At 48.2% G+C, this 22,420-nt stretch overlaps 1 protein-coding gene across 8 annotated transcripts in view; it reads right to left on the reverse strand.

Annotated features, from left to right (window-relative positions):
- Positions 1 to 10,349: 10,349 nt before the first annotated feature.
- Positions 10,350 to 22,420, reverse strand: part of APLP2 (amyloid beta precursor like protein 2) — a 48,207-nt gene continuing 36,136 nt past the window's right edge. For 2 of the 8 annotated variants that reach the window (XM_074560837.1, XM_074560833.1), the window contains 9 exons: positions 21,887 to 22,045; positions 21,352 to 21,480; positions 19,002 to 19,101; positions 18,262 to 18,432; positions 17,613 to 17,648; positions 14,634 to 14,713; positions 13,738 to 13,812; positions 13,136 to 13,291; positions 10,350 to 11,966 (listed from right to left, as the gene is read on the reverse strand). In XM_074560837.1, coding sequence (XP_074416938.1) covers positions 11,865 to 11,966; positions 13,136 to 13,291; positions 13,738 to 13,812; positions 14,634 to 14,713; positions 17,613 to 17,648; positions 18,262 to 18,432; positions 19,002 to 19,101; positions 21,352 to 21,480; positions 21,887 to 22,045 — 1,008 coding nt within the window. In that variant the 3' untranslated portion in view covers positions 10,350 to 11,864. Of the gene's footprint in view, positions 11,967 to 13,135; positions 13,292 to 13,737; positions 13,813 to 14,630; positions 14,714 to 17,612; positions 17,649 to 18,261; positions 18,433 to 19,001; positions 19,102 to 21,351; positions 21,481 to 21,886; positions 22,046 to 22,420 lie in introns of all 8 variants that reach the window. The other 6 variants (XM_074560836.1, XM_074560832.1, XM_074560838.1 and 3 more) reach the window with 4 other exon arrangements.

The raw sequence follows: 22,420 nt of genomic DNA on the forward strand, positions 1-22,420 counted from the left end.
ATCGAAAATAATGTTCGATTTTTCCCCTTGATATATCATCTGTGGAGCCTAACCTGTCTCTTTCTGCTCAGACCACTCGTGTCCTGCCTGACACGTGGACAGGTATATGAATGTCTGGTAGGTGGTTGTTGGTTTTTTGGGGTTTTTTTGTTTGGTTTTTTTTTTGGTTTTTTTGGGTTTTTTTGTTTTTTTTCCATCACTGCTTTGAAAATAGATAGGAGTGACTGTATTTTGGGGGGAAAAAAGTGAAATAAAAAACTCTAGGTGTGCTAAGTGTTTCACAAAACAAATTGCCGTGTCTTTAGAGGGCATCCTTTGGTATCAGACAGCAGCACTGTAGATTTATGGTTGTTCAGCGAACAGGGAAGGTGTAACGTGCTTGTTCCTTCAGATAAGAGCAGCTGCTTTGCAGAAACCTAGAAACATGACGGCAGCTTTAGGTGAGCCAAAAACTCTGGGTATCGCCGAGGTATTTCAAAACATACTAAAAAAAGCCCCAAACAATTACAATCTATATGTTACACCTAAGCTTAGTAATATCTATTTGCCTTGCAGGACACGGTGAGGTTCGTGCGTTGCGTCTACCTCCCAAGACCGGTCTTGGGCTACCTCCTTGTGCTGGATGTGTAGGGCGTCTTGAAGTTCAACAAGAGCAACCTTCTCCGTTGACACTGGACCCAGTACAGCACCGTCGGTCACCCAAGAAGATGCCGGGTCAACATCTTGCTGAGAGGAGAAGGCCGTTTTCCTTGGTGGCTTCAGGTAAGTCCATGCCCTTGTCACTCCTCCGGAGAGCTCAGCTGCACGTGGGCAGGCGTATGAGGAACATCAGCGAGACGGAGCCCCGCCAGCTTTCCCCAACTACTGCTCAGCAGCCGGTGCGTTGACGCTGCAGAGATGAAGGCAATGAAACACAGCGGGCAGCCGGGGAACAGACGCGCGCGCCAACAGTGGTGGTAAGCGCTCAGCACTTCCAACATTTCCGTATGGCAAAGCGGAGTCCGACGAGTCTGTAATTACCCGTCCCACTGTTTTCCTGCGAGAAGTTTGAAAATGTGTCGCGTGCAACCGCTCAAATCTGGTAAACCTTTTGTCCTTGTTGTGCCAAGCAAACCCGAGGTCGTTCTTGGAGTCACGGACTGCAATCCGCAGTCAGGTTTATTTCTTGCGGCTTCTGGCTTATTGCATGTGCCGAGGTGCAAGGGGTTGGGTATGAATGTAAAGAAGGGTTGTTCTAAGTGCTCAGCATTGTTGTTAGGACTTTCCTTCTCTGGAATCTGGATTGGTTGCATGTGCTGGGTAGAAATAACCACGTGTGGCGATACTGGGGCATGGGCTACCGGGATTAAATGATGAGCTGCCAGCACTGCTTGTAAATGGAGCTCGAGCCACTAATTTTGTATCAAAAACTGGAATAGCTTTTATTTGCTAATCTCTATAACTGGTGCTGGGATGACGAAAGAACAGCAGTTGCCTCTTACTCCCCTCCCAGCTTTCCTCCCAGCGACTGTAATTGTTCCTCGTTTCTTTAGGCTGAGGGTGCTGCTCTTGGAAAATAAAACATCCGTAGCGCCTGCTTGGATAGGTGAGCTTAGTAGAAACATGGTTTTATTTGTGAATCTATTAGATAACCTATTGTTTTTATTTGATGTGCAGTGTACTTGTGGTACGTCTTTCTTTGGTGACCTGACTGTCTGCCACGCCACGCCACGCCACGCCACCGCTCCCCGTGTCACTTCAACGGCTCCATCACCTGGTGAGTACCATCCCTGAGATGTGAGGGTGGAAAAAAATGTCTGTTTTGTTGGGGTTTTGGGTTGTTCCTTCTCTGTTCCTTCTCTGTTCCTTCTCTGTTCCTTCTCTGTTCCTTCTCTGTTCCTTCTCTGTTCCTTCTCTGTTCCTTCTCTGTTCCTTCTCTGTTCCTTCTCTGTTCCTTCTCTGTTCCTTCTCTGTTCCTTCTCTGTTCCTTCTCTGTTCCTTCTCTGTTCCTTCTCTGTTCCTTCTCTGTTCCTTCTCTGTTCCTTCTCTGTTCCTTCTCCTCTTTTTTTTTCCCCCCTCCATGAGGGCTAGTGGCATCTGATGGAGATGTGCAGCGCTGTTTCCTCCACCTTGGGAGACTCTATTTGCAACCCACCGGACAAAACCCACCCAGCTCCTGGATTTGTCTGAAGGATCTCCCTGGAGAAGCCGTGGCACGGCTCGAGCGAAGGGCTTGCAGGAGCTGTCTGGGTCTTAACTACAGCTTGAGCCCCAGCAGCGTCACCAAAGTAGAAAGTTTTATTCTAAAAAAAATCTCTTGTTACAATGAAACTGATTTCGCTTATCTTTGAATTCAAAATACTGGTCTTAGATCTCGTAGTGGTGGACACGGGGCCAGTAGTTGTGTGTGTTTGATTCTTTCTTGGGGCTGAAAGTAAGGGGTTTTTTGCCTTTGGGGTTTGTTTTTTTTTTTTTTTGCGCCTTTGGGGTTTGTTTTTTTTTTTTTTTTGACTTTGGGGTTTGTTTTTTTTTTTTTTGACTTTGGGGTTTGTTTTTTTTTTTTTTGACTTTGGGGTTTGTTTTTGCTGTCACTGCACTGCAATTCTGCTTTAAATTAACACTGCAATAAACCTGTTTGTTGCAGAAGCCTTTGGAAGCTGCAGCCAGAGAAGAGGAGTGGCCCTAAAGTTGTGCGTCTACCCCGTCTTTTGGAGAGGAGCTGACAAAGACGAATGGAAAAAGCTCGGCTGCTGTGAGTTTTATTTTTTTTTTTTAAGTGACTGAAGGAAACCTAAGTTATCACGCACGTGTGTGTCTACAGGCAAAGCTGGCTGATGTTGTTCCGTAGCAAAGCACAGGTAAAATTTAGATTTAAATGGCAAAAGGATGAAGGACTGGAGCTGCACCTTACAGCTTAGCTCTTGGAGCTGCACCTGTGGGATTTTTCGTAAGTAACTAATTGATTAATTATCTGACTGATTAAGTATCACTTGAGCTTAGGGGATAAGATGTTTGTGAGCTCATGTATTACTTGATTCATCTTATGCAGTTTATATTTTTGGGCCAGGCTTAAGCGCAGCGCTGGAGCCCGCACTGTCTATAGACAGGAGCATAGAGCTGGCGTGTAGCATAATCCACGTCTCTCCGTGTTGGGACAGAAAGCTTTTATTCAATGTTTTATGCTTTATTTGAACTGCTGTCTGCCTTTCTCTTGTTGCAGTGATTCAACAGGTAACAGGTGTTAAGTGGAGAAGCTTCCAAGTAGAAGATGACTTATCCCAATTGTGCCATCTCTTCTACCTTGGTCCAGTTTGGGTAAAGAACGATGGATTGGATGCAGAGGAAGACGCACATCTCTCTGCACGGAATCACCGACTCGAAGTCTGGTCAAGTCAAGTCAAGTCAAACCAAACATACTAAGTAAAGTAATAATACTTTTAAAAAGTAAAGTAATAATACTTTTTAAAAGTAAAGTAGTAATAATTTAAAAATAAAAGAAAATAAAAACAATAAAACCTTATGAAAAATAATAAATAATAAAAAAGAAAAGAAAATAAAAAAGAAAAGAAAATAAAGAAAAAAAAAAACCCTCCTCCAGTGTTTCCCCCCTCTCCCCAGCCAAAAAAACCAAAACGCAGGAGATAGGTTCCGGCCTGACATATAGGATCGTAGAAATGAAAATTGCAGCTCCCCCCCTCCTCGAGTTTTTACAAAAAAAAATAAAAAAAAAAAGAAATACAAGTCCCCCACCCGAGGCTAAGTCCTGCGTTTTTATTCAGCTCTACCCCCTAAAACGCAAGCAGTACATACAGACCAGCGTCACCGCCGTATAAGTACATAACAAAGAGGACCCAAAATGTCAGCACAAGCCCAAAGAACACACCACAACCACCTCTTTGAGGGGAGGGAGAAAAATGTGTAAAAGTCCTTCGTTGGGAAAAAAAATTTCATCGTAGCTTCTGTCTTCCTTCACGACGATCTTTCAAACGCGCTCCCCATCCATGCGTTACTGGGTGGACTCGGTCCAGCCCCCCTTACCGAGTATGTGGTCTGTACAAGGAGAGAACACTTGAACGTCTCAGAAATAAGCCCGTGACTAAGTCCCTTGTTACAATGTGAACTGACAGCACCGGCAAAACCACACCATCTAAACCTAAAGCGTGCGATACCCAACTTGTGGCACCGCGCTGGATAACAAAATACATTTCTGGGGAAGATTCAAACTCCCCACTCATGATTTCAGATTGTAGAAAATTCAAGTGGGCTCTAGATTTAAAAATAAACCGAAGCAAATAGGCCTGAAAGTGAAACACAAGGACTTTTCCCCTCTTTGGCTGGTAGCTCTTGATGCATCATCTTGAAAAATGAAGGATGCAGCATCCTCTGCGATCTTCTTGGTATTCACCCGCAGCAGTAAGAAAAAAAACACTCCCAAAACAACGAGCAAAGGGCACAAAATACACAGACTACACAAAACGGGTGATAGCCAAGAGCTCAATCCAAACGTCGCCGGGGGACGGTCCCCGGTCTGGCTCCGATTCTCAGCTCCGGTGATTTGCTCAAAACTTGCGGCACCAGCAAACGTTGAAAATGAAATTCAGCCCGGAAAAAACCACAAACCACCATAAAGGCAGCCAGACCATCGCTTGGGCCTGCAATTCGTTTCTTTTCCAGCGCGCAAGTACCCACGTGGCAACGAGCCCTTCTCCAAAGACGCTGCGCAAGGAGGAGCGTCGCCTGCTGAAAGCTCATGTTCAAAGCCTCGAAGCCTGTAAAGCAGAGATTATCCTCTTAGATCAAAAGAATAAATAAAAAAAAAAAAGAAAAAGAAAAAAGACAGCCAGGACCCTTCCCTCCATGCAGAAAAGTAGGGTTTAGCATCACAAGGACTGCATCCCCAGAAGAAAAGCTGCAAATACATACATTTGCTCAGTGGAGAGAAAAAAAAAAAAAAAAAAAAAAAAAAAAAAGAGATGCGTTTTTCCTGTTAGGATGAAGTACGAATTCACCTTTAGACTTTACTGACCCCATGGAATAAATCCTCGTAGTTTATGGGGCCCCAAAACCCACGGACAGGGGAAAGGGAGCCGCTGCGGGGAAAGGCAGCATTATATTCAACCACACGGAGACCTGGCCTGACTTGGGAGTGAGTTGGGCGAGATGTCCCCCAGAAATCCCTCCCAACCTACGTTTCTCCACCAGCTGCAGGATTACTCCCTGCCAAACCGCCACGCTGGAGGAAAAAAAAAAAAAAAAAGATTATTACTCACCTTGCATTTGGTTACGCGGTGTGCCAGCCCCGAGAGGATCGGCTCCGCTCTGTTCTTGTGCCAGTCTCCGCTGCAGACAAACAACATCCCCCCCCCCCCTTTCCCAAACACACCCCGCAAACCCGGGCAGCGACACAAAGAGCCCACCTCGTAACATCTCTCTTCAACCCGATCGCTTTTGGGACTGCTTCTCTTTGCTCCCTGTTCAAAGGCACATCCTGGGGGCACCAAGCCCAGCTCCGGAGAAGGAATTCCAGGTCTCCGGGTACCCTTCCCGGCAGCCACCCAGGGAGCAGGCGAGGGAATCCATCCCTCCCTCCCTCCCCCTGCTCAGAAAGCCTTTACGCCACTTTCTCCCTGCAGGTATTTCTCCAAAAGCAGCTGCGCTTTCGGCTAAAAAAATAAATAAAGACAAATCCACCCTGGCACGTTCCAAAAGACCAGAATTTTCCTCTATTTTGAGCTTGACGTTGCTAGACAGGCCCCTTCGCCTCGGAGACCTTGCGGGAGGACGCACTAAACAACGGCTACGGTACAACCCAGACGGGATATTCAATCCGACAGTCGCAACAGCATCCTCCTTACCCTCGCCTACATCGTCCAGCGGAAGAGAAACGCGCCCTCAGCCTCTCACACTTAGATTTCCAAACAATTTAAGCCGGTATTTGTTTCTCCCAGCGGAAGGAGAACCCACGGGACCTCACGCGGTCAGCGAGCAAACGCGCCCTGCAGGACAGCCAGCCTCCTCCACGGCATCGCCTCCCCAGAAGTTTAGGATATAGAACTCAGCCTGCTGGGGAAAAGCGGCGGGAAGAGTCCCCGCCACCCAGCTAACGTGGACCTTCTCAAGGCTACGGCACCAGAGATGCCTCTCTGTAGCTTTACAGCTATCTGCAGACTGCTAAAGTCGCCGCGGCTTACGTGGTAAATAAAGTACCTTTCATCCTCGTAATGCCCAGCTTCCTTTCTCGCAGAAAATGCGTCTTCCACTTCCTCCGACGGAAGGAACCCCGCAGCTCCCGGTAAAGCTAACGGCAGTCTCAGAAGGCACCAGGTTTCGCATGAGTGGTGGCCTCCACGGAACAGGGGGGAATCGCATCCTCCTCCTCCTCCTCCTCCTCCTCTCTCCGAGCACCGCCGACACCTGGAAGGAAGAGCACGGCACACAGCTGGTGTCAGTGGGGGGTTCAAAGCAAGGAGCAAACACCTTCAGAGCCTCGGATGCTTCCCCGATCGCTACGCGGTGGAGGGGAGGAGAGCCGCAGTGGTGCGGGCATGGACTTGGAGGTGATCCGTGGGGCTGTTTGCACATCCACGCCGTCTCCAGCTGGAGAACGGAGGGGCTCCCCGCCACGTAACGCTGGCAGGGGGCGGGTGGGGAAGAGGAAGGGCTGAGGGGAATCCCTGCTCTCGTGTGAAAAGACGGTGAGAAGCTCAGGCAGCCAGCCTTGGAGGGGTTTCTGTCCCCAGGGTGGCCTCCAGCCCAGGCTCGGAGGAAGGATTTGGACCCTCTCGCGTTGCCATGGCGACTGCAGGGCGTTAGAGGATGCTAGGAGGAAAATTCACGGGTAACGCTGGCTCCCCCTGCCCCTTCTGCTCGCCCATCCCGAGGTCACAGGGACCATCTGGGGAAGTCTATGGCCAACAGAAAATCTGCTAAGTCACGTACCCTCCCAGCACACACACGGCCGGGCTGTAAGACCCGCAGCTCCACGGAGCTGTAAGGGGAGAGGACGAGGAAGTCGCCGGAAAACAGGAATATGCCCAAGTTGTTCCAGTTAGAGCCAGCAATTCTGGAAGAGGATATTAAGCTTCACAAACTCCATCACCCCCTCCTCTTACCTCTGCTGTTGGAGGGTCTTTACCCCCTCACGCTGACATACGCCACGGCAGCCTCTTGGGGAAATGCGACCACTTCCCCCCGGTCCAGCCTTTCCCATCGCCATCAGTCCAAATGCTGCCAGCGACGGGCACGCCATGCGCTCAGAGAACCTCCCAGATGCCATCCAGATGCCGGCTGATGCTATTTAACAACCCACTCATCCAGCATTTAGCTCACCTCCTGTTCCCTACTTCACGTTTTACTACTCCGCTTGCCAGTTAGGTTACTACAGCCTGTGAAAATGCTCTTTCTCCTGGCCTGTCACTGTTTGCCCCTTGCTGTGCACATCCAAAAGCCTCTGCCATTGCAAAATGGTCACGAGCAAAGCAGTGATGCCAAACAGCGAGTTGCAACTGCTCTGGAGATACAGACAAAGAAATTCCTGTGTGATGACACCGACTTTAAGCACTGCACTAGAGCTGGACAAAAGGACGTAGCACACCTGACCCTGACATCTGCAGTTCGCTGCCAGCACCGTCAACGCTCGGCGCTAAAACACCCCCGGTCTAAGGATTAGGAGGTTTCATAGAATCACAAAATGGTTAGAGTTGGAAGGGAACTTAAAGACCATCTCGTTCCGCCCCCTGCCCTGGGCAGGGACACCTCCCACCAGCCCAGGTTGCTCCAAGCCCCGGCCAATCTGGCCTTGAACCCCTCCAGGGATGGGGCAGCCACAGCTTCTCTGGGCAACCTGGGCCAGGGGCTCACCACCCTCACAGCAAAGAATTTCTTCCCGATATCCCATCTCAGTCTCCCCTCTGCCAGTGTAAAACCCTTCCCCCTTCATCCCATGGCTCCCCTCCCTGCTCCAGAGTCCCTCCCCAGCTTTCCTGGAGCCCCTTGAGGGACTGGAAGGGGCTGGAAGGTCTCCCCGGAGCCTTCTCTTCTCCAGGCTGAACCCCCCCAGCTCTCTCAGCCTGTCCTCCCAGCAGAGGGGCTCCAGCCCTCCCAGCATCTCCGGGGCCTCCTCTGGCCCCGCTCCAACAGCTCCGTGTCCTTCTGCTGTTGGTGCCCCAGCGCTGGAGGCAGCACTGCGGGGGGGTCTCACAGAGCGGAGCAGAGGGGCAGAATCCCCCCCCTCGCCCTGCTGCCCACGCTGCTGGGGGTGCAGCTCAGGGTGCGGGGGGCTTTCTGGGCTGCCAGCGCACGTTGCCAGCTTGTGTCGAGCTTCTCGTCCACCGACACGTGTGGGTTTTTCATGTGCTCCGTCGGGTTAACGTTACCTTTGGACGGAGCAGCCCAGGGAGAGGCAGCGCATCGCCGCGCGCGTGGGCCCCTCTCCTCACAAGCACCTTCGACGGCTTCTGCCAACCGGGGCTGAAGGTGGGAAACAGGCTCCACACGCGTCTCGGTAAGCACCGCTTTCCGCAGGGAAGACGAGGGAGGCTGGTAAGACGAATCCGCCCACGCTACACCCACTTAGCGTTGTGCACAGACGGGTTTCAACCTACATTACCCGCCCCGCACCCTGGGAGAAGGGGTACTGACGAGCAGCTGTACGGTAAGGAAGGAGACAACCTGACCCAGCGCTTCCTCCTCTGCTCGCCATCCCCTCTCTCAAACATCCTTTTTCCTTAACCGAGAACCGCGCCGCTGCTCTTAAAAGGTAAACAAAGGGCTACTTTTTTTCAGAAATCAGTTTTCTTCTGAAACGCAGCTCTCTAGGACACATTTTTACCAACCAACTACTCCCCCGTGCTCCGGACCATTTAATTTTAAGCATCTTATCGCGATGAACATCTCGACGCCTTCCCCAACCAGCCTGCGTGCGCTTTGCTGGGACCCCGGCCCTTCGTGTGCAGGGCCGATCCCAGTAATGTCTGGGACACGTCTCAGCGCCCGCCTTCGGGCGAATATTTTTAAGACATTACTTTTCAGAAGCTGCGGTCAAAATCCATCATAAAGAATCGATCCGGAGCGCTTGGCAGTCTGCGCCAAAGCATGTAACTAACAGACTTTGATTCCAGCCTGATGTATTTATTTGGTAGGACTAATAGAATTTATCGAAGGGAAAAATCTAATACCCAAATTCAATTCCGGAATTCAATCCGCAGCCTCGGTAATCTGTTTCTCTCGCAGGTCAGCCTACCTGAGGGTGCAGTTCAAGAAACAGCTTTGGACTGAGGATATTATGCTCTGGCATCGTTTAAATTAAATTTACCGTTTAAAATCAAAACTCTTTCCCAAGTAGTTGTGACAAGCCAACAGATGGCATTTTCTAGGCCAGCATCTGTTCCTTCCTGCAGCGTCTGAATAATTTAACCAGAAGATGGAAGTTCCAGTGGAACCAAGGAGCCCACGTTTAAGGAGAAACAGGACACACAATTATTTCCTATTCCAAATTACTAAGCCTTCAGCTTTTCTCCTGCCTCCTCTCCCCCTCTCCATTCAAACCTAGTGGGAACTGCTCACTTCAACGCGAAGGGAGATTAATTCTCTCTCTTGGCCTCCTAAAACAGCATTCGAATGGCAATGACTCTTCGGTCATTTCACCGAGACGCGAGAGAGAAGGAATTTGCATTCGAGGTCACACTTCCAAGAAGGAAAACACAAGAGGAATGACATACAGGAGCAGAGACAGCTTTACAGGCTGTTCGTTTCAGGTGTTCTGGAAGAGAAAGTTAAACCAGCCAACTTCATAAAACAAACCCAGCAGAAGCGACGCAGTAAACGCTAGCACGGTTAGCCAATACTGCCCCAGGCTCTTCATGTCTCCAACGTATTTCAGATCCTGCCATCCACAACGGGAAGCGTTCGAGGAAACTGTGTCACTGTTGGAGGCCTGTCACCTTCTCTACCCTCTTATCTATGAATATGAGCGTCTCCTGCAGCCCCCCTTCTTCTGTCCAGCCCAATTTCTAAGACGTGCGGGGAATACGGGCCCCGCAGAACCAGTCCTGGTGTCTTCTACAGCCAGGCCCCGCTCTAACTGACCTGCACTCCAGCGGCTCACGGCTGCAGCCTGAGGACGTAATGCTATTCAGGAGACCCAGCGTCGGTTCGTTATCCCTCCTCCTCCTCTCCGCAAAGCTCAGCAGGGTCTGGAAGTCCCACAAAAGACTTGGGGTACGGCTACACATTCTCAATACCGGCACGTTCCTTCTCGCTGACGCCAAGGTGGACAAAAAGGCGGGGAAAGGTCTCCGCGGGTTTGGCGAGGACGCGGTGGGAGGAGAGAGAAACTTAAGCGAGCCCGTGAATAAAGAGAAGAAACCATCTGGAAGTTAAAGTGTTTATTGATGTGTTTAAACTTTGTACATTCCCCACAGACCACACTAAGGAGTTTGCAGGTAAATCTGTGCATAGTGGGAAGAGACACGGAAGGGGGAAGAAAAAATAAAGTCACAGGAAAAATAGAAAAAATACACCACAGGTTACCAGAACCTCCAGATTTAAAAAAGCCGTGAGCATTAACACCAACTATACAAGCATTACAAAGACATGATGGTGAGTGGAACAACACCCCGTTTGTTCTTCTCGGGGCCTACGCATCCAATTTCCCTTAAAGCAGGCAGTATCCCTTTCCCAACTTACCCCTCTCTTACCCCCAGTTAAGTGAGCCGCTGTTTTAAGCCCAGTTACAGCAAACTCCGTGTTCACCAGCTCCCAAGGTCCTGATTATTGCAGTGATTTGTCATTTCTGGGCAAACACCCAAAGCCGTGCCTATGGCCCAACCTCACCCAAGGAGACGCGAAGGCTCAAAAAACCCTGCGTCTCTCTCTTCTCTACTTACCATGTTGGTGAGGCAGGAGAGCTGGGGAAAATCAGAATGTAGTAGCAAGAGGGGGCTGTTAATGCCAGGTGAGTACTGAAGGAAACTGGTTCAGAACGGAGGATTGAAATTCAATACCGGGAACTTCCAACTCTAGAGCAGAAACTGAATCTGGAAGGGGAATGTGCAGACCCCAGTATGCACAAACCATGTTCTAACATTCCACTAGAATAACTATAAACAGAGATGCTAGAAGCCTTTTAACTCCTTGCCTCCAGGGAGTCTTGATTCCTAGAGCCCAAACTGCTAAGCAGCAGGGTGCACATCACTGGCGTATGAGGATGGGGTGGGTTTTTTTTCTTTTTTTTTTTCTTTTTCTTTTTTTTCTTGTTATAAGGATTTTTGTTAGTTACCATTCCCAACTGCTTCCTTCCTTATGCTGTCATAGATCCTATCCCTAAATTAATCTCTTTGCAACTCCCAGTGAAATTCATTTTAAAAAAAAAAAAAAAAAAAAAAAAAAAAAGGAAAAAAGAATACTGCTTTATATATAAAAGCCAAAATGACCAAAGAGCCACAACTGTCTCCTTTTTACAAGGCGGGCTGGTACAAATGACCCTCAATATACAGGTGGTCTATCAGAAATAAAAATCAACATTTTCCATTTTATATATATAGAGCTTGTATCAGACAACAGTACAACAGAACTGGTATTTTTCAGATTATTAAAAAAAAAAAAAGGAAAACTACATCTCAGTCAAATATCTGCAATAGATCCATTTTTCCCATTTAAGGAGATTTATATATCATATTGTTATATTATCATTTCTTCACCCATTTAAAAGAATGGAAATTGCAACTCTACAGTAGTAATTATAGTCTTAATGATCCAGGAGTTCTGAATGTAAGATGAAGTCCTCTCAAAGCAACTGTTGGTCAGTAGTCGATCCAAAACGCTGGACCACTTTGGCCCTTCGCCCCGCGCCTCTCCCGGTCAGGGCTGTTGTATCTTCATCTCTTTTATATCTGCATCTGCTCCAGGTATTTGTAAGTGGGGTTCTCGTAGCCATGGTTTTGCATCTTGCTCAGATGCCGCTCTTCTGGGGTAAGCATCGGGTCAACCTTGAGAAAGAACAGACAGTCACCGGTTAATAAAGGAGGTACTTGCAGGCCTTATTTCATAGTAACAAGAGCCGGCAGAGAAACACCGGAAATACCGTGGCAAGCAGTAAACAGGAAAAAAAAAAAGGCAAGCCACAAAACCATAATTTGCTTAAGAGAGCTCCTCGTTTGGGTGCTAATGCCTCCTGCCTGCCCCCACGTCTTTGGGGACGTTCTCCACAAATCACAGAATAGTTAAGAGTTGGAAAGCATCTTAAAGGTCACCTCGTTCCACCCCCTGCCCTGGGCAGGGACACCTCCCACCAGCCCAGGCTGCTCCAAGCCCCGGCCAACCTGGCCTTGAACCCCTCCAGGGATGGGGCAGCCACAGCTTCTCTGGGCACCCTGGGCCAGGGGCTCACCACCCTCACAGCAAAGGATTTCCTCTCAATATCCAATCTAAGTCTCCCCTCTTCCAGTGTAAAACCCTTCCCCCTCGTCCCGTGGCTCCCCTCCCTGCTCCAGAGTCCCTCCCCAGCTTTCCTGGAGCCCCTTGAGGGCCTGGAAGGGGCTGGAAGGTCTCCCCGGAGCCTTCTCTTCTCCAGGCTAAATCTCTAATGAGTTAGCTAACGTTGCAAATTTGGGACCCGCTTCTCTCATTAAGGAGGTCATTACAATTTCACACATGGGTTGGGCAAAGGAGAAAAGCAGCTTTCTGCAGACTCCATTAAGCTGTCATTACAAATGTGCGTGTTGGAGGCAGAGGGAAGAAGAAGGAACCGCTTCTCAGCGTTCAGCCGATCGCACTGTCTTAATAGTTGTTACAGTAGTTGGGAGGACAAATCGCTACAGATTGACTGACTTACTCCCCCGCTAAAGATATCGCCTGAAAAGCTCATTTACTGCTAAATCCTATCCTGAGCCAGACAGGGAAGCCTGATTGAATTCCTTGTGACAAGCGAATACAACTGTGAGGTGACAGGTCCCAGCATGGCACACGGATGCCTGGTACCTGCAAACTAATAAATAAGCGACGAAGATGTCAGCAGCTACAGAGTTAAGTCCCATCTAGCTCGGAGAGGAGCAGCTGATGGCTTGGCAGCTACTGCCATCTTCGCCCCCTACACACAACATGTGATTCAAGGCTGACTATTTTCATCCTCGGTTATGGAGCGGGAGTTGTTTCTCACCTCCACAATTCCATGGCTGATGGTCCCATACTGCCTCTTCCTCAGCATCACCAAGCTGATGACTATAACGGTAGCTATGGCAACAGCAATCACCAACAGACCAATAAGGGCGCTGCTGCTGAAACTGAAGTCGTCGCGAAGGGAGTTGTCGTTATCCTGGAGGGAAGAAAACAAGGGAACGGGTAGAGGAAGAGAAATGCGGGAGACGCGCCGCTAAATGCAAACCTAAACGGTTGGCCACCAATAAGGTCTTCAACCACCTGTGGTATCAAGACATGACTAGACAGCGTAAATATTTCACCTCAAAATATTTCACCAAAAGAATAATGAACACAAAACTGCTTCCCCACTTAGGCACTCTGGACAGGCACTGACCCACACCGCTTTCCTATCCCACAGAAGACTTTTGCTACTGGTTAGCATCTACGTGCATTTAGTGTATACGTCTTTCTGCAGAAACGCTGTGCTGCATTACGCTCTGCAGGAGCTCCCAGAGCGGAGTCAAGGCACCGAATCCCTGGAATTCTCTAACGATCAGGAACCGAAATCCAGCTTTAGGAATTCGCCGATTGCGCAGCTAGACTCGGTAGCCACATACATACCGGCTCGTCCACCAGCCCACCGACACGCTCCGCATTGAAAATCATCTCCTTCACATCAAGGGTTTCATCAATTACCTGAAAACAGTCACAAAAGCGTTTTATGAAAGGAGCCATAGAAAACCGGTGGGAGAAGGAATATGAAGCAGACAAGAGACCTCTAATGAACACTAGCAAGGCTCAGCACCGCCTACCATCTTTCCCCTGCTCTCAACAGCGTGGGACGTTCTCCAACTTTTAAAGCCACCCGAGTTAATACTGCAACCATTGGGATGGTCAGATGACCTCAAAAAAATCAAAGAACTAGGTACTTGCCTTGGACACAGCATTTCTGTCATGTCAGATCTAACCTGTGGCTTAGAACAATTTTAAAAGAAAACTCTCAAAAGTCGCCTTTTTTTTCTTTTTTTAACCCAGGGAACTGAGGCAAGTCGGCAGCCGCTCTGACCTAGTGAATTCTTTACAGCGTGGACAGAGCTAACACCTACTGGGTCGCTCACCTTGAGAAGGTGAGAAGGCCTTTCTCGCCATGAAAAATAGGTGGGAAGGCAGATGGAACACACCAGCGTTCAGTGCATTCAGACAGCAAGCCACCTAGCTAAAATAAAGGCGTATCAAAGGGTCTCTGCTTGGGAAAGCAGTTAGTAAATCAGACGCTTCTCTCCAGCTCAGACCGCCAAAGATCTAGATCTCTCTCCTTCCCTCGCCCTCCCACCCTTCTGATGCTAATCAGTATTAAGAGCCTACAATAGTCAGAAAACTGACTCCCCCACACCATATGGATAATGAATACACTGACATTCTGTAAGCAGGAAGAAGACATGGAAATAAGCCACCGCTATTAATTAGTGTCCATGGCAGGCTTTGCTTTACAAAATAAAAGGTGGAGAGCTCACCACATTTTCATCCACTTTGTTCTTGCTGTTAATCACTTTTTCTTCAGCGCCGATCAGCCCATCCAACTCAGTCATGCCCGAACCTGCACAAAAGAGCAAGGCAGGGACCGTTAGCCAGTCCCCGGCGACATTTCGGAAGGGTTACCTACTCTTGGTAGAGCTTCCATGGCTAGCATGTTTAACCGCACGGACCGCTGATTATTAATCTGTCTTCATGCTGTTGTGTCAGAAGGGGAGCTCATAAGCTAGGCTACGGTGACGAGTGATCGGGGGGGGGTTCTGTTAATGAGGGGAAATGAGGTGGCAATGAGACGAGCAGACAAGACTCACCACAACCGGGCTGAAGTGTAAATTCAGAAATACCATACTGTTAAAGTGCCGCTGTTAGAGAAGGTCCGAGGCAACACGTAACACAAACTGTGAGCGCGCAGCTCCTTTCTGCAAGTGTCACCCCGGGTCACCGCCGCCTCAGCGTGACCCCCGTGACGGAAGAGCACATCTCCTCTCCGCTGAGAGCCAGCGCGCCAGGAACGCTCGCAACCGCATGCTCAGCATCACCCATTCTTTTGAAATCAAGCGCATCAGCAAGTGCCTCGGGAATAAGAATCTCAAGGTCACCCAGCACGGCTCCGTAATGAGCTGCTGTCCCGTATCTGGCACGAGCCCAGAAACAATAAATCCCAGGGCAAGGGAGGAGCGAAGAGCTCCACTAGCCTTTGTACCAGAACATCACTCACCCATTTCTAGGCTGAAACTAGCATAGGCTGAAGAGGAGAATATCAATTAACAGAAGGCGGCTGCTCTGCATAGACTGTTTTGATCTGAAGCGTTTATAAACAGATCAGATCAATAACAGAAGAGCCCGATGCAAGATACGCAGACCTAACATAACACAGCGAGTTAGGAGAACGCCAGTGTTCCATTATCAGTAGGGACAACGCGATGTCCTTCACAACACCTATGCCTCCCTAATGCAAAAGCAGGACAGCGAAGCCTAAAACCCACAGCGGGGTCTCTCCGAGGAGGAGCACGAGGTGGGGGAAACATTACTACAGCACTTAACACTTCGTCCGTGATAGCATACACCTCTCCACAAGCTGCTGAGCTTGCAGGTTGCCTAAGACATTATGTCAACTGCCGGTGAAACTGGCAGCGTGTTCTTTGATGAGATGCAAGGAAAGGCTAGTTGGCGCCGAGGCAAGTTTTTACGGTGACAAGCTTTTACTGCCTGAAAACGCCAAGGAAACTAACGTTTCACTCCAACTCCTCCCAAAAGAAGTATCTCGGGTTTTAGTGCATCCCCTTTTTCCTGTACGGTTCTTTGGAGACAGTAATCAGATTCCAAGCACGGCCAAGACTGCCAGTCTGACTTCTCACGGCTGTCGAAGCAGGTCATGTTATTGTGAAAGTCAATGATTGGGGTTTTCTGGAGAGACTCGTCGCAAATGGTTTTCAGAGAATTCCTGTGTCAGCTTTTGGCCTATGGCTGCTCGACTCAATTCTCAGGAGCCAACGTAGCACAGTCTCCAGGGCTGGGAGCTCAGCTGCTGCACTCAGCTTTGCTGTTTGCCGGAGCGCTGTACCAAATAACAGACCCAGTTCTACGTAGCTCAAAGGCACGGTTTAGGTTATATACTTCTCAGGGAAAAAAACCCACGCACACGCACAAAAAGAACCCCCAAAACTCCCTATCAGCCCTCATAAAATGAAAAGGAAAGGGAGAGAAGGGGCAAGCATAGGATATAATCTTGTCCCGAGTCATCAGAAACTCTTCCCTTTACTCAAACGGGGAGAACCAGCCTATATTTACCATCTTTAAGTCAACAAAAAAAAAAATTAAAAAAATTTCAAACTAAAGGCTGTCCCAGTTCTTTCCAGAGCAGCCGGTACACTGAATTAGCTGTACGCTGTTCTACACGAGGGATGAAGGTGACTTGTATTTGTAGAGAAAGGCTGGTAACGAGAATAGTTTCAAGCTATCTGGCCTTCACCATGTTACAAAACTGCTTGTGTTCGTATTAAATGATTATTAGCAAAATCCTTTGCTCCCTTTGAGATTCTGCATATACCTATATCTATATCCACGTATGTATGGCTATATCTGGGACCAAAGGCAGATTAAGACGCTGGGTTTACTCCCCACACCGAGCACAGGTACCACTGCTCTGCAGGACCATTTTAAGAATGAGCCTTCCATTTCTACTTCAGGAACTAGATCTGTTGTAGCAGACCAGCCAGGCCTGATCTTTACCTGAGACTGTGTCGCTAGCAGAGGATTTCATTTAATGCCAATGTTTCTGTGCTGCTCCTAAAGCCCAGGCAGCCCCTTTTTTAGCCAGGCACTGAGTTACTGCAGAATGAATAACGAGCTGAAGGAGAAATGGATAATCACACAGGACTTTGCTAGTACGGAGAGATGCTACTTGTGAAAAGGTGATGCCGAGGAGACCACAAACACAAAGAAGGAATCTCCTATCTGTCCCAGACTAGCTGCACTCTATAATATCTACAAAGACATTTATCCAGGAAACACAGCCTCTGTCTGCTGCAGCACTCTCATTCCTCATTTACCATCGGGCGGTAAGGACAGATTCCACGGCAGGCAGAAGAGCCTCTAAGACTATTTACCATCAGCGCTGCAAGGTTTATTTTGAGAAGTGCCGAACGTGAGTATGCATGGAGAGGTGCAAAGGACTGCCCGGCTGCAGGCAGACGGCTAGGCCCACATTTCTTGAGAGCAAAGAAGCTACTCCACGCACTCTGAGACGCCTTGCGAGCCCATCAGAGGGGAACACACACAATTAGACGCTCAGACTAGCTTTAACACTAGGCCTAAACAAGCAAAATCGAGAGTTGCTGATCTAAATGAGAGCAGGGAAATGAAAATAAAGGTGAGTATGAAACTAAAATGAAGCTACCAAACACACTGAGAAGGTAGGAGAGTGATCGAAAGCACTTGTGAGGGAGCAGCTTAGAACCAACCTTTTTTCATTGGATGGTACAAATCCGGCTGAGGATCTAGCAGGAGGGAAAACAAAAACAAAAATAGCAGAGAAAGGAGATTAAGAGAGAAAGGAAAAAAAGGCTTGCGCATGATTTCTGACTCAGACCCTGGGAAAAGCTTTTAGTCTACAGCTTTCTTTAAGCTCAGGACCGTTCAAACATTTTTAAAATAAATACACACGCACACACCAGCTGTCAACACCCGACGATACAAAAAACATAGATATCTATTTTTAAAGAAAACAAACAAGAGGATTCCTGCGGCCCTTCAGCAGGTCACGGCACAAAGACTTAGCATTACATGAGAGCGTTTTGGTTAAAGGCTGAAAATCAATTCCAGAGTCAAGCCACGCAGTAAAAATTTAACACTCCCTACAAAATGGAAAGAGATGAGACAATCTTGCAAAGAGAAGAATTGGAAAATCAAGACAGCAGCTCAGTGCAAATTACTAGCGGCACTGCCTCTTCCCAAGGGACAGAGTCTGAGGGGTGCTGCTGGGGCGACTGCTTTACTCTTAAATCACCCAAAGGGATGGAGCTTTCTGTGCCACCGAGCTGAGCCTACCGGCTAAGGAAAAATGCCTACGTTTTTGTAAAGCCAGTGAACCCAATTCTCAGTTCCACATACCTTCGCTTTCAGACAAGGCTGGGAAGGTTTTCACCTGGAACGGACGGAAAGGTTTGCCCTCCAGGGGAATTTCTTCGCTCTCCTCGGAGCTCACTCTGACATCCACCTGGGATTCAGAAATGGAGGATGTGAACTGATCCATGTCTGCACGTTGCTCCTGAAGCAGCTCATCTGAAAGGAATAGGAGGAAATATTACAGAAACTGCATGAAGCCTGGCAGGAACAGAAAGGGGCAGATGGTTTGAACCTAGCTGAGGCAGGGCTGCAGGGGAACGCTGTTCGGGGCTGCCAGGTTATCTTATCTTGCACGCTCTGAAGTCTCATCTGGAATTCTCAGCAAAGGCGTTGGCTAGAAATACATACAAATAAGGGCCAAGAGGTTTGATGTGGCAAGAGGTTTTGCCAAGATGGGATTAACCTCCTATAATGCGGGAAAGCATCCGCTTATTTTTATGAATCTTTTTCATCTCCCTTTGAGAGAGAGCTTGGCTATTCTGAATGTTGTTGTGACTTTTTTTTTAAACGGACCATGGAAGTTCTTAGGAAAAAGCTACTCTGACTGTCTGTATTGCAAAACCCAGAGAATATCTGCCCTGCAGTACTTAAGCCCAAGCCCAAGCGCTTATTGTTGAGGGTGTCCCCTCAAAGGAGCTAGCGGTCTTTCTGGAGCCCACTTCATTTGATATAAAAGCTCGTAGTCTAATACGGTGGAAAAGGAGCTGGCACACAGAGACACTCACCAATCTCATCCTGGATTTCTTCAGCCACATATGGCACCTTATAGAGCAGAGACAAGCTTTGATTCATCCGCTCCTCAATCACATGGAGATGTGTCATCACCTGGAAATGCACAAGGGTGTGTTGGAGTAGGCAAAGACTGTCAGTCACTTGATTGGTACTGGTATGTCGCTTGTTTAATAAAATTCCTACTACTGGTGGCTCTGCCACGACAGACAATAGAATGGGACACAGGTCCATCTAGTCCAGTTCTCTGACTGACGCTACCACGTCACGCCTCACTGGAAATGGCCATTTGTACATGGCTCTTCAAGTATTCTGGGAACGGTTGGGGGCGAGAGAGAGGACCCAGCTGGCTCTCGCTGTCACCAGCTCTCCACTGGAAACACTGAAGCTGGTATTTCCCATATGCCAGATACGGTCATTATTCATCTCCTGCAGCAGCTACAAGCAAGTGCTTTATTAAATGGATTATCATTCCTGACTACTAGGAAAGATACACGCGAAGGGAGCAGACAATATTATTTATCAACTCTGCTTTCAGAACAAAGGTGCCTTTCAGAACAACAGTGGCATTACATTTGTCTTACACCCACTACACCCACCCACTGGCAACAGCGTTCTCCCTTCAGTTGAGAAATAAATTCAAACTCTATGCAACCTCAAATCGCTCTTCCCGAGCATATTAAATTCACTGGTGAAGTCAAGCCTGACCTGAAGAGGGTGCTGCATAATCAGGGATCATGCAGACCAAGAAAAACATTTATATGGGCGGCAGAATGTCGGAAAAAGCTAAGGAGTTGAATGGTCCCGTTTTACAGTCTGACGTGTACCCGACCTTTAAGAGCAAGGATGAAAGCAATTTAATTTTACATGTGGCAGCTTGTCAATCAAGGGAATCGATTGAGGAGCTTAAAGTGCATCTGAAAAGTAAAGCGAATGGAAATTGAACTGTACCACCCACATCCCTCATATGTCGATCTGTTGACACTGCAGCCTTCAGAATGAATTAAGGACTGTTTAGGTTTTAGCTTAAGAATACAGTTCACACACTCCCTCTTGGGGCTTTGGCAGCATCGGAACAAAGGGTCAGGGTGGACTGCGCTTGATATGCTAAGCTGTCTGAAAACACTACCACACAGTCCGCATCACAAGCCAAACACCAGCTTGTAAATACCACAATCGCTACCAGTCTTTCTGAGGATGCGCAGCCTAACAACAATCATAGAATCAGTAGCAGGAGAGACAAGAGTTGAAGGTACACCGGTAGCACCCAGAAACAACACGAAACCCATGGGACCAGGCACCTCCAAGCGTGAGGTTCGCTTCCAGAAAATCACCGCAACACTATTCTACACCTCACCAGAGGTGACAGTAACAGACTCCAGTCCCTGTCTGACTCAAACCACAGTATTTCCATCTACTGGTTATACAGCCAAGTAATAAAGCATTTTTCCCCAGTAAACTGGGACTGGTAAGAGACAGATTACGTTCCCACCGCTGTGACTGGACGGTCAGTTCTCTCTGCTACTCTCTGAACTTATAAAAAGAAAAAACCCTTACAACAGACCTTTCAGTGTTAATAGGCCATTATTAATTTGAATCTTAGCCCTTTCGCCGTTTTAAAAGTGTAAAAACAAGTAACAGGACATATAATTAAAAAGGTTTGTGGAATACCTGCAACTACTCTTACAAGTACAACGGCCAGGTTTGACATCCACCTGAAGCAGCATATTTGCATACACTACCCAGCAGAAGCAAAATGACTTTCCGGCTGTTCAGGAGTAAAACACATTCCAACAGCACAAAACAAACTCATCAAAACAGATTTTCTAATAAAGCTAACAAAAGCTTGGCAAGGGTTATACATTACACTTTGGAAAAAAGACAATAACTCTGCAGAGGCACAAGAGAACTCCCACAAACCCAAAACAGAGGCATCGTGAAGAACAAGCCTAATGAAAGGAACACAGAACACGAGGTCTTGAAAGAAACGAGGATGCCTGTTCGAGGATGACCGAGTCCCCAGCAAATCATTTCACGGGTGTCTGACAAAAGGAAAGACAAAAATGACGCCAAATGGGTTCAAAACCCCCAGACTCTTCATTGTGACCAACAATATTGGAACCAGAGTTCTAATTTTTAACACCGAGTCAAGTACCAAGGAAAACGGTACAGACAGCGTATCTGGTGACAGGCAATACGCACAAAAGAATGGGAGATCTCTACACAAGGATGAGAAGTTGCTATAGTACCCTGCAAATTAGCGCGAGGACTTGACGCACGGCTTCTAGAGTCTCCGACAGCCAGGGCTGAGTAACAATGCCTCCCTTGATAGAAATGTTCTTATACCTGAGATTTCATCTGTGCAGCCTTTTCTGGGTCAACTGCCAGGACGTGCTGGTAATGACGGATGGTGTGCAGACGGTCCTTGTTCTCAGCACGAACATAGCGCTTCAGAGCTTGCAGGATGCGGTGGGGCTGCAGGATTTGAGGAGGGGAAGAGTTCAAATCCATTCGATTCAAATAAACTCACAGCTGAAATGCAGCACTTCAGATGTGAGCCTCCTTTGTCACTGGACAGATCAATCACCTGCGCTAACCTCAGATATTTTCTTTCTAAATTAAGTCTGACTCGGAACACTATGCCTCATGAACGCTAAACAAAGCCGAGGTTTTTTTAACCAGGCAGAAAAGAGAGTGAGTCAATTAGGAGACCCACTGCCAGGTCTTCAGCACAAAATGCCGCCATGGAGAAAGCTTTACTGGGAACCCATTCCCAGCTTCTGCCCCGGCAAGTGACAGGCAGTCTTCTCACCAAGGTATTCCCACCTTCCACTCCAGCCAAAGCTACCCTGTTGTAAAAATTCACCGCAAAGAAACTCACCCGCGGCGGGTCAGCCTGCAGGGCAGCCAGGTAGTTCTCCAGAGCAATCCGACGGCGATCATTCAACATAGCTTCCACGCGAGCCAGGTGTGTTTCCACAAGCTGCTGCTTCTCACTTGCTGCCTCTTTCTCCAGAGATTTAACCATCGCCTGGAAGTGCTGGAAAAAAGAAAGGAGTCTTTATGAAATGCGCTGTACGCGTCAGGGTCACCTACTGTCTCCCACATAACTCCTCAGAACAAATGGAGCCTGTCGCACTGCATGTCCTAGGCATTTACGGTAGGAGAGAAGGGCACTGACAGATGTTGACGCAGCCTGATCTCTGCAAATCGCATAGTGACAATTTGCCTTCCAAACTTCTTTCACAACCCATTTCAAAGGTCTGAAGAGGGCACGTGGCCTTGCAGATAAAAATCATGTTGAAGTTGGGAGATCCAGATTGCACTGAATGAATGACACAGTAGTAATTCTTTCCCTCAACCCTGCAATACGGAAACAGGATTGAACCCTTCAGCCTAGAGCCATTAACCTGAA

Source organism: Larus michahellis, chromosome 17, assembly GCF_964199755.1.
Source record: "Larus michahellis chromosome 17, bLarMic1.1, whole genome shotgun sequence".
NCBI classification, from domain to species: Eukaryota; Metazoa; Chordata; class Aves; order Charadriiformes; family Laridae; genus Larus; species Larus michahellis.